Here is a 10570-nt window from a genome sequence, read left to right on the forward strand (position 1 = left end):
GACAGGAAATGACGGTGAGAGCCTGTGTGAGGGACTAGCTAATGGCGAGTGCTAACAAGGAGGTGATTGTGACCTGCTATGGACCTGGAATTTGGGGGTGATGGAAATGTTCTGTATCTTCACTGTGGTGGTGGTTATATGAGAGTTGACGAAATTTGAAAACACCAGAAAGGGTGAACTTTACTGTACTGTATGTAAATGACACTTCATCCAGCGGAGGTGGTTCACAACTGCAATCCCAGCCCTTGTGGGAAGCTGGGGCAGGAGAACTGCTTGAGCCCAGAAGTTCCAGACCAGCCTGGGCAACATAGGGAGACTCTCTCTAAAAAAAAACAATCAGTCCCAATGATGGCATTCCCCGCCTCAGGGAATGCCAGCGCCCACTTCTTCTGCCACCCCTCCCCCATGGGTCCCGTTAACGGATACAGGGAGGAAGGCATTTCCTGCCTAGATGTCTCCGCCCCCACTGCCATGGAGACCAGCTTGGAAGCTTAGGGGAGCTGCTGTGGCCCAGGGCTCAGTGGGGAGGAATAGGAGGCCAGGAGTCTTGGACTAGCTGCAGGGTTTGAACTAGGCTGAAGCAGCAGAACCACAGAGGTGGCTGAGCAGGGGTCTGGCCCTGGGGCCACCCAGCCACACTCACACACCCACTTCTCCCTCCAGAGCCCCGCCCTGAAGCAGGTCTCTGCTCCAGGCCTTTCCTTAGTTGGGGAATCGAGAGTTGGGGGATCAAAGTCCCCCACATCTCCCTCCCCCGCTGCAGCTATGTTTATCAAGGTGATGTTTGGGGGTAAGTGGGGTCCCCTGTCTTGGCAGGCGGGTGGGGGGATGAGCACACTCAGAAGCTGCTTCCATCCGCCCTTGGGGAGGGTGGGGAGGTAATGGCGGGAAAGATGGGAGTGGTGCAGATGGCAGGGGTCGGGGAAGCGGCTCTGTGAGGAGGCAAAGCGAGCACCTGGAGCAAGTCCCTTAAAGGGAAAACCCGAGCTGAGTCCTGCTCATTCACGAGGACTCCTCTCGGACCGCATCACCCTGGAGCAGGTTTTTAAACCGCACAATCTCTTCGCCATTCAATCCGTGATCCTCAAGCTTCAGCGTGCATCAGACACCTGAAACTCTAGCCACAGTTGCAGGTTCCCCGTCCCTCCGGCTGGAGGCGGGTCGGCCCTGTGCGGTGGTGGAGGGGAAGAGGGGAGTTGGTAGGGGAGGCAGTGCGGGGACGGGCTGGGTCCCGTGGGGGCGGGGCCCGGGAGGAGGCTGGGCTGGCGCGCACTTCATGCTTTGCAGGACTCAAGAGACTAACGCTTGGGGGTCACCCTATATGGGAGAAAAGTCAACACACACGGGAGATGGATGGAGGGGTCTCCAAGGAAGTTTAAGCAACAGATGTCGGAGCTGTTTTGCCTGGGGCACAGTCCTAGCCCCCTAGGCCCAGTCGCAGCTCTGGGAAAGGGAAAGATGGGAAGGAGAGACAGAGGACCCCAGATGTGGAGGAAGGTAAGAGATCCCACATGCTCACCTTTGCCCTTCCTCCACAGCCGGCTGCTCCGTGCTGGTGAACACCTCTTGCAGGCTGGTGAACCTCACCGCCCACCTGAGGCAGAAAGCAGGGTTGCCCCCAGATGGTGAGGAGACAGGGAGGAGAAGGAGGGGCTGAGGGGTCCCAGGCAGGGGTGCCAGCCCTGCCCAGCCTCTCTCCATGTCCTCCCAGCGACCATTGCTCTCCTGGCTGAGGACGGCAACCTAGTGAGCCTGGAGGAGGACCTAAAGGAAGGGGCTGCATGGACCCACACCATGGGCAACTCCCTGCTGAAGGAGCGAGCCATATATGTCCTCGTTCGAACCATCAGTAAGGTGGCCCAAGCTTCTCTCCCCTGCAGCTATGTTAGAATGTAAGAGGCGGGCGTAGCAGACCATAGACCACCCAAGGCCCTGTCCAGCCTCCCACCTCAGCTGGGGACCTAGCCCCATTCCATCCCTACCCCATGCTCTGCCCCCAGCCTGGACTAGCAAACAGTTCCAGAGTGAGAGGCAGAGTAGGGACCATCAGGCCAGTCAGGTGTCCTTCATCCTCTCTCCACATGCCACAGAGGGAGAGGACATGGTCCCCACCCGCTATGAGTCCCTACTGGAGAACCTGGATGACCATTACCCAGAGCTGGCAGGTGAGTGTCAGGGTACAGCCCAGGGGGAGGGCACACCTTCTCCCTAGCCCCTACCAGCAGGACTTCCCGGGCCTTCCAGAGGAACTGCGCAGGCTGTCAGGCCTCTCCTCTGCGGGCCACAACTGGAGGAAGCGCATGGGCACCCGGCGTGGCCGCCGTGAGCAAAGCCCCACTTCAAGGCCCAGAAAGGTGAGCTCCCTGTCACCCAGGAGTTGCTAGCTGGGACTGGGAGCCAGGTACGGAGGAGATATGGACACCCAAGGAGACACCCAGAGTGGGACCCCTTCCTGTGGGAGGGACACATACGATGAGAGGCAGACCCTCAACAGCAACTCCACGCACCTATACCCCCAGACGGAACACACTGTACCCTGAGACGGGTCCCCACCACCCCACTGGAATGCCAGCTCACTAAGGGCTGGAATGTCCTCAGGCTTCACAGATGTGGCATAGGGGCTGGCACACAGTAGCAGCTCAGTGCACAACTGCTGGAGGAACTCAACGAAGGCGGCAGCATGGTGTGTGATGGCACGGCCCACACTGGGTTCGAAGGGCTTGTTCTTCCATTCTGGCAGGCCCGGGGACCTGGCACACTACTGCCAACTAGCCAAGTTGGACTCAGACCCAAGGGGGTTAGCCATGACCTCTGCCTTGTGTGATCAGGTGCAAACAGACAGCAACCCAGCACGACTCCTCTTGCAGAATCTGGAATTGCTGAGAAGTTGCATCAGCAAGAGGGGCAAGGTCAGACAGGATTTAAGGCTGCTGGGGGCACCTAAGCTGTGGGTGCAGAGAATGGGATGCGGAGGCAGAGACAAGAAGGGTAGAGGTGGCAGGTATCCCTGAGAAGGGGGAGAACCATGAGTTCATCCTGGCATTCCACCCTCAGAGTCAGATGCCCTTGGGATCACCTACTAATGCCTCTCCACCACACTCTAGACTGCCCAAGGTATCTGTCCTGTGCTAACCACAGTGCAGATTGCAACAGGGCTCCTCCTCCCCACCCAGGGCCCTGATTAAGGTGATGGATTGCACACTGTAGTGAGACATCCATCCTGACCCCACCTCATCAGCCAGGGAGCTCCCTGAAGACAGGCCATCGAGAGAGGCACACAACAGGCTGTGGTCTAAAATAAACTTTTAATTGCACATTTGTGTCTTAGGTTATCTGTGGGGTGAGAAACCTCCTCACTTCCAATCCCAGCTATCCGGGTACAATCTGGTGTTGTGGTCTGGCTGTCGGCGAGGGGTAGAGGTGGGTGCAGGACTGGCCCCCAAGTTTGCACCAACCTCTTCAGGGCAGTGAGCTCAGACCTGTGAAGGGAGGAGCAGCACAGGCTGGTGGTCAGCCTGCAGGTGCAAGAGGAGGGTCGGCCTCTCCCCATCCCCGCCTGGGTCGGGGTCCACCCACTCACCATGGTTGTACTTGCACTGCTTCAGGGCCTCGCTGAAGCCCTCACACAGGGACAGGTCACTCTGAGTGGTCGAACAGTCCAGGAACTGCCTGATCTCATAGGCGCAGGGCCCCATCTGCAGGTGCTGGGGGGCAGTGGGGGTGGGAGCCTGGGGGTACAATGCAAGAGGCTGCAGGATCAGCTTGGAGTTGGTACCTGGAGGTACGTTTCAAAGCTGGGGCCACCTGCCCCTCCCCACATCCCCAGCCTGGGTGCCCCAAGGGTCCTAGGCAGACTGAGTGACCCAGCAGTGGAGGCGGCTACAGACAGCGTGTTTCTGCTGCCTTCTTTTTCTTTTCTTTTTTTTTTTTTTTTTTTTTTTGAGATGGAGTCTTACTCTGTCACCTAGAGCGGAGTGCAGTGGCATAGTCTCAGCTCACTGCAACCTCCGCCTCCTGGGTTCAAGCGGTTGTCCTGCCTCAGCCTCCCAAGTAGCTGGGACTACAGGTGCCTGCCACCATGCCCAACAAATGTTTGTATTTTTAGTAGAGACGGGGTTTCACTATGTTGGCCAGGCTGGTCTTGAACTCCTGACCTCATGATCCACCTGCCTTGGCCTCCCAAAGTGCTGGGATTACAGGCGTGAGCCACTGCGCCTGGCCTCTGCTGCCTTCTAATGGGCACTTTGGGCGGGTGCAGGGGAGGGAGGAGAAGGTTCTAGAAGAGCCCAGTACTCTGCCTGGACTCTCAGAGTATGAGCCCCACCCCCACAAGTTTTAGCACCTTCCTGGCTCAGCTACACTAATCCTCATGACCCCTGACCTAGCCACAAAGCCACATTTGGCTTAGGGCTAGTGGGGTCCCCAGCAGGGGAAAGGTCATCAGGGAAGTGGCTCCCCTTCACCCTTGGGCCCAGCGGCCACAATGTGCAGACCTGGGTTCGGGGAGAACAGGGGCTCAGGAAATCCACCATCCCTCCACTCTGCTAGGGTGAGCTGACCTTGGACAAGTCTCTGAGCCCTCAGGGCCTGGGTTTCCCATCTTTAAAGGGTTGGTTGGTGTCTCTCCCTGGGAGCTTAGGGACCCTGGCCTCAAGGGAGGGGCTGGGAAGCCTGCCTCTAAGTGACAGTGAACTCAAGACCAGTGGACTAGGACCCTTCCTGGGCAAAGAATCCTGGGCTGAAGCAATGGTGAGTACACGCGGACACTCCTCACTGGACACTTGGGCAGCTCCCTGTGTGGCCTTGAGAGAATCCTGCCTCAGTTTCTCTTGGACCCCCTGCTCACCTGCTGGGCAGCAGGCTGGGAGGGCTCCGAGCTCCCCCCGCTGAAGGCTCCGGTCAGGGCGCTGCCCATGACGTGTCCCACAGCGGAGCCCACGGCTACCCCTGCGGCCGTGGTCGCCATCTGAGCCATGAGCCCCGGCTGGCCCGAAGGGGCGGGTGCTGGGGCGGCTGCTGAGGGCGGTGGGTGCGCGGGCGGGTGGGCAGAGGGCGCGGCGGGGCGGCTGCGGAGGTGGGAGGAAGCAGGGTTAATCCTGGCCAGACCCCAGGCCGGGGGTGCTGCAGCTCCTGGAAACGACCCCCATAGAGGTGGACGACCCCTGTCTCCACACGTGGGTGCTGCACCCCCGCCCCTCCCCCCGCCAAGATGGCGCAGCAGCAGCCAAGGTCACTCTGCGGACGCCCTTGGGGGAGTACCTACGCTTCCCTAACCCCCTCCCCACAGGCCCCTTGTCCCCCTCACACCTGGCTGGCCGGGAGGCCATGCTGCGGCTTCCCCGAGGCATGGTGGCGGCGGCGGGACCCGGGCGACCTTAGAGACGGCGGCAGCGGTTCTGTCGCGGGGACAAATGCCGCAGCGCTTGTCACAGCCGGCGCAAAAAAGGCAGGGCCCCGGGCGGGGCCTCAGGGACACGCCCCCAGGGGGAGGTGGCACTGCCCTCCAAGCCTGTCCCCCTTCACCCGTCCTCTGGACCTCTGCCTTCCAGCAGCTCCGGGTCTTGGCTGGAAATGGGACCTTGCTCCCTCCCTATGCTTGGCAGGCTGTGCGGGTTCTGGGGACACGGGCCTGCGTGGCAAAACGCCGAGGGCTTAAGGAGGGGGACAGTTCCTTCTGTTAGGAGCACCGCAGAGGGCAGGGAGCGGAGTTGGGGGTTGTTGCGAGCCCTGTAGGGGAGAGGAGACGGGGAGGCGACGGGCTGGGGCCAACCGGGAAGGGGACGCGAGGTTCCAGGCCTGACTCTGCTCTTTGCCCCCTTCCGGGCTCGGCTGTCTGCCCCCTCCCACCAGACAGGGTCTGCTGACCACCGCGTGGCCTCGGGGTCTCGGGTGGCCTAGGGCGGTGAAGCGCGACCCTGGGGAAGGCTTAGAGCAACCCATCCCCAGAACTCCCACGAGGGGGCGTCCCAACCCGTCTTCGACTGCCTGGGCCAAAATGCGCTGCCAACGCCGGCAGCCTTAGGCAGCGCCCGCGGGGGATGAGATGAGGCCCCCAGCGCGGTCCTCAACCCCACCGGATTCCCTGGGCCGGCCCCGCCACCTAGTCCCCGGCTCCGCGGGTGCAGTCTCCGACACTGACGGCCTTTACGCGACATCCAGGCAGCGTGTCTATCCCAAAGGCCTAGGAGCATTTGCCCAGCTCAGTCAAATCTAGCGCAAGTTGAAGCCTGTAGCCTCGCAATTTTAGCAGCTTGGTTCCAGGCCAGGTGAGCTGGAGCGCGGATTTAGAACGTTTTCCTGCTCTTCGGGAACGTGAGGTTTATTTATTTATTTATTTATGACATGGAGCCTTGCTCTGTCGCCCAGGCTAGAGTACAGTGGCGATCTCGGCTCACTGTATCCTCTGCCTCCCAGAATCAAGCAATTCTCCTGTCTCAGCCTCCTGAGTAGGTGGGACTACAGGCTCATGCCACCACACCTGGCTATTTTTGTATTTTTAGTAGAGACGGGGTTTCACCATGTTGGCCAAGCTGGTCTGGAACTCCTGACCTCGTGATTCGCCCGCCTCAGCCTCCCAAAGTGCTGGGATTACAGGCATGAGCCATCGCGCCCGGCTGAACTTGAGGTTTTTATGGTCTTTTCTGGGTGACTTTGCCGTGGTTGTTATTATTACTCCTCGGTGGGGGAAGGCAGGGACTGTCCCTCATCACTGTTTGCTGTGCCCACAGAGGACTCCTGGCACCGGGATTGTGGGCAGGGTGCAACACCAAGAACAAAAGCACCCAGAATTAGGGGTGTGGGTCACCAAGTAAGAGAGGGGGCCCCTCTGTAAGGAAGCAGGAGGTCGAGGGGCGAGGGGAGCGGTGGCTGGGGCGTTTGGCCTTGCCTGGCCTGCTCAGTTCTGTGTGTGCACAGTTGTCCCCAGCCATGCATGCTCTCCGTGGAAGTCAGGTGCAGCCCTGTGTTCTCACACACTGCAGTCCTTTCAGCCAGCCTGTGAACAGGGCCCTTTCTCACCCCGTCTTCAGTTTCTCCTCTCTGAAGGGGGGTGACCACCCACTTTGAGGGTGGCCTCCCAGTGAGGTGAGCACACAAAGGGTGGGCCATTCTTTCCTGGCAGACTCACCAGGCCTGGTCCAGCCGCTACTCCCTTGCTCATGCAGTCCCTGCCACCTGGTTCCTGTTTGTCAAACCAAAGAAACTGCACACTTCTCATGGTGGTCCCCTGGGCCTAAACTGTAGAGTTGTTCCTTCAGCTCCCATGGCTGATGGACTGCAGGTTCCACAAGGCATGGCCTTGCACCTCGGAGGCACCCAAGACAACTTAAGTGGGTTACACAAATGAAAATGAGGCTAAAAGGATAACATCGAAGCAGGCATTGAAATGCCTGCTTTTTTTTTTTTTTTGAGACGGAGTCTTGCTCTGTCCCTCAAGCTGGAGTGCTGTGGTGCGATCTCCACTCACTGCAACTTCTGCCTCCTGGGTTCAAGCGATTCTCCTGCTTCAGCCTCCCAAGTAGCTGGGACCACAGGCGCACGCCACCATGCCCGGCTAATTTTTTGTTTTGTTGTTGTTTTGTTTTGTTTTGTTTTGTTTGAGACGGAGTCTCATTCTGTTGCCAGGCTGGAGTGCAGTGGTGTGATCTCGGCTCACTGCAACCTCCACCTCCCAGGTTCAAGTGATTCTCCTGCCTCAGCCTCCCAAGTAGCTGGAACTACAGGTGAATGCCACCACGCCCAGCTAATTTTTTTGTATTTTTAGTAGAGATGGGGTTTCACCATGTTGACTAGGATGGTCTCGATTTCTTGACCTCATAATCCACCTGCTTCAGCCTCCCAAAGTGCTGGGATTACAGGCGTGAGCCACCACGCCCGGCCTGAAATGCCTACTTTTTTAAAATAAAGCACTTTAGCGGGGAACAGTGGCTCATGTCTATATCCCAGAACTTTGTGAGGCCCAGGCAGGCAGATTGCTTGAGTCCAGGAGTTCAAGACCAGCCTGGCCAACATGGTGAAACCCTGTCTCTACAAAAAATACAAAAATTAGCAGGGCATAGTGATGCACACCTGTAGTCCCAACTACTTGGGAGGCTGAGGCAGGAGGATCGTTTGAGCCTGGAAGGTAGAGGTTTCAGTGAGCCAAGATCACACCATTGAGCAAGACCCTGTCTCAAAACAATAAAAATAAATAAAAGTGAATGACTTTAAAGAAAAGATTGCCTGCCAGGTGTGGTGGCTCATACCTGTAATCCCAGCACTTTGGGAGGCTGAGGCGTGTGGATCACCTGAGGTCAGGAGTTCAAGACCAGCCTGGCCAACATGCTTAAACCCCATCTCTACTAAAAATACAAAACTTAGCTGGGTGTGATGATGGGCACCTGTAATCTCAGTTACACGGGAGGCTGAGGCTGGAGAATCACTTGAACCCAGGAGGCGGAGCTTGCAGTGAGCTGAGATCGCACCATTGCACTTCAGCCTGGGTTACTAGAATAAAACTCGGTCTCAAAAAAAAAAAAAAGACTGGGTGTGGAGGCTCACACCTGTAATCCCAGCACTTTGGGAGGCCGAGGCGGGTGGATCACGAAGTTAGGAGACCGAGACCACGCTGGCTAACATGGTGAAACCCCCTCTCTACTATTAGCCGGGCATGGTGGTGGGCGCCTGTAGTCCCAGCCACTCAGGAGGCTAAGGCAGGAGAATGGTGTGAACCCAGGAGGCGTAGGTTGCATCAGGTTGCATCACTGCACTCCAGCCTGGGCGACAGAGCGAGACTCCATCTCAAAAAAAAAAAAAAAAAAAAAGAGAAAGAAAAGATTATGAACTGTCTAGGTTGTAAAAATCTCTGCTGTCTTACTTCTCCTTGCCCTCTAGGAGTCTCTGTGGAGTCTTCTTGAATAAGTTGTGAAACGTTTCCCCACCCGCTTCCCTTTCTTGGTCCAGGCTTCCTGACCACAGCTTCACCTTAGAGCAGCTCAGAGCGCTGCCTGCCAGGATGGGAGCCACTGCCTGGATTGTGGCTCTGCAGGGCCACCCATGATGGAACAGGTCGCCTGGTGAGGTGGTGAGGCCCTTCATCATTTCAGGGGGTGTACAGCAGGATTGGGTAACCCCAAAAATCAGGGATAAGACTGGAGGATCCCTTCCAGAATGTGGACACACCCCCTTCTTTAAGTCTAACCTCCTTTCTTTTTTCTGTTTTTTTTTTTTTTTTGAGATGGAGTTTCACTCTGTTGCCCACGCTGGAGTGCAATGGCACAATCTCGGCTTACCGCAACCTCCGCCTCCCGGGTTCAACTGATTCTCCTGCCTCAGCCTCCTGAATAGCTGGGTTTACAGGCATGTGCCACCATGGCTGGCTAATTTTTGTATTTTTAGTAGAGATAGGGTTTCACCACGTTAGTCAGGCTGGTCTCCAACTCCTGACCTTGTGATCCACCTGCCTCAGCCTCCCAAAGTGCTGGGATTACAGGCGTGACTCACTGTGCCCCGGCCTCTCACCTCCTTTCTTTCAAGTCTCAGGTGGCTAGCCTGGAGGAGTCCCCAGGGTCTTGTTGGGCCCTGACCAGGAGACACCCTGGAGGCCCAGTACTCCACTCATACACCTCCCGCATCCTTCTGACAGCACCCTCCCCCCAGCTGACCAGCTAGAGGACCTCCTGACCCTTCCACTTGTCTGCTGGCATGGAAAAGCCCGGCCCCTCCCTCTTGGAGCCTCAGTTTCCCTATCTGTAAGCTTTGGTCTATCCCAAGCTGAAGGACTGGCCAGTCCCTGCCATTTGCCTCACTTTCCCCTGGGACACATTTTAATATCCCATTCCTGACCAGGTGCAATGGCTCACTCATGTAATCCCAAGCACTTTGGGAGGCCAAGGCGGCCAGATCACTTGAGGTCAGGAGTTCGAGACCAGCCTGGCAAACATGGAGAAACCCCATCTCTACTAAAAATACGAAAATTAGCCAAGCACGGTGGCACATGTCTGTGGTCCCAGTTACTTGGGAGGCTGAGGCAGGAGAATCGTTTGAACCTGGGAGGCGGAGGTTGCAGTGAGTGGAGATCAAGTCCCTGCACTCCTGCCTGGGAGAGAGAGAAACACTGTGTCTCAGAAGAAAATAATAATAATAAATAAAATAATATCCCTTTCCTCAGAGGGGCTATTGTGTCATCTTCTAGAAGGATCCATTGAGGCTCTGAGGGGTGGGGGAACTTGCTTGTGGGTAGGACCACCTGTCACAAGCTAGCAGAGGTCAGAGGTCAGACCACCAAGGATACCCAGTGGGATCGCCTTCCAAAGGTGGGGGTACGGATGGGACCCATGAAACCCGACTGCTCTCAGACTCTAGCCAAGTCTAAGACTTTGGACGGCCACCACCCAGCGGAGAAACTGAGGCCCAGAGCGGCACGGGTTGGCCAGGGTCACCCAGCACCAGACAGAGACTTGGCCAGCCCCGAGGAAAGACCCTGTCTCCGACCCTCGACCCCGCTGGGCCGTCCCCTCCCCGTTCACCTCCCCCAGCCGGGCCGCGGCGGCTAGGAGAGTTCAGAACAAAAGGCGGTGGGGGGCGGGGCCGG

At 57.5% G+C, this 10570-nt stretch overlaps 2 protein-coding genes across 7 annotated transcripts; one reads left to right on the forward strand and one right to left on the reverse strand.

Annotated features, from left to right (window-relative positions):
- Positions 1-480: 480 nt before the first annotated feature.
- On the forward strand, positions 481-3316 carry LOC105530420 (chromosome unknown open reading frame, human C22orf15). Of its 2 annotated transcripts, none has more exons than XM_011967955.1 (6): positions 481-790; positions 1539-1625; positions 1712-1849; positions 2091-2165; positions 2245-2354; positions 3174-3316. In XM_011967955.1, exons 1-6 carry the CDS (start codon positions 766-768, stop codon positions 3183-3185), a joined length of 447 nt encoding a protein of 148 aa, XP_011823345.1. In that variant the 5' UTR covers positions 481-765; the 3' UTR covers positions 3186-3316. The 2 variants fall into 2 exon arrangements, with proteins under 2 accessions (XP_011823345.1, XP_011823344.1); XM_011967954.1 differs by having other exon boundaries at positions 485-790; positions 1712-1854; positions 3174-3314.
- Positions 3287-6156, reverse strand: CHCHD10 (coiled-coil-helix-coiled-coil-helix domain containing 10). 5 transcript variants are annotated; one of them, XM_011967952.1, is made up of 4 exons: positions 5308-6156; positions 4847-5066; positions 3581-3728; positions 3287-3479 (listed from the first exon to the last, which is right to left on the reverse strand). In XM_011967952.1, exons 1-4 carry the CDS (start codon positions 5346-5348, stop codon positions 3460-3462), a joined length of 429 nt encoding a protein of 142 aa, XP_011823342.1. In that variant the 5' UTR covers positions 5349-6156; the 3' UTR covers positions 3287-3459. The 5 variants fall into 5 exon arrangements, with proteins under 5 accessions (XP_011823342.1, XP_011823341.1, XP_011823343.1 ...); XM_011967951.1 differs by having other exon boundaries at positions 3581-3749; XM_011967953.1 differs by having other exon boundaries at positions 4847-5013; positions 5308-5440.
- Between the last annotated feature and the right edge of the window lie 4414 nt (positions 6157-10570).

Source organism: Mandrillus leucophaeus, unplaced genomic scaffold (genome assembly GCF_000951045.1).
Source record: "Mandrillus leucophaeus isolate KB7577 unplaced genomic scaffold, Mleu.le_1.0 Scaffold820, whole genome shotgun sequence".
NCBI lineage: Eukaryota > Metazoa > Chordata > Mammalia > Primates > Cercopithecidae > Mandrillus > Mandrillus leucophaeus.

What these genes read in the sequence shown, in the direction of transcription:
- LOC105530420 (XM_011967954.1), top strand. Translation starts at nt 766, where the DNA reads ATGTTTATCAAGGTGATGTTTGGGG. An exon ending in TCGTTCGAACCATCAGTAAG is followed by an intron (nt 1,855 to 2,090) that starts GTGGCCCAAGCT and finishes CACATGCCACAG; the next exon opens with AGGGAGAGGACATGGTCCCC. An exon ending in CCACTTCAAGGCCCAGAAAG is followed by an intron (nt 2,355 to 3,173) that starts GTGAGCTCCCTG and finishes CTCCCCACCCAG; the next exon opens with GGCCCTGATTAAGGTGATGG.
- CHCHD10 (XM_011967949.1), bottom strand. Translation starts at nt 5,348, where the DNA reads ATGCCTCGGGGAAGCCGCAGCATGGCCTCCCGGCCAGCCAG. An exon ending in ATGGCCTCCCGGCCAGCCAG is followed by an intron (nt 5,067 to 5,307) that starts GTGTGAGGGGGA and finishes CCACCTCCGCAG; the next exon opens with CCGCCCCGCCGCGCCCTCTG. An exon ending in CCCAGCCTGCTGCCCAGCAG is followed by an intron (nt 3,750 to 4,846) that starts GTGAGCAGGGGG and finishes CTGATCCTGCAG; the next exon opens with CCTCTTGCATTGTACCCCCA.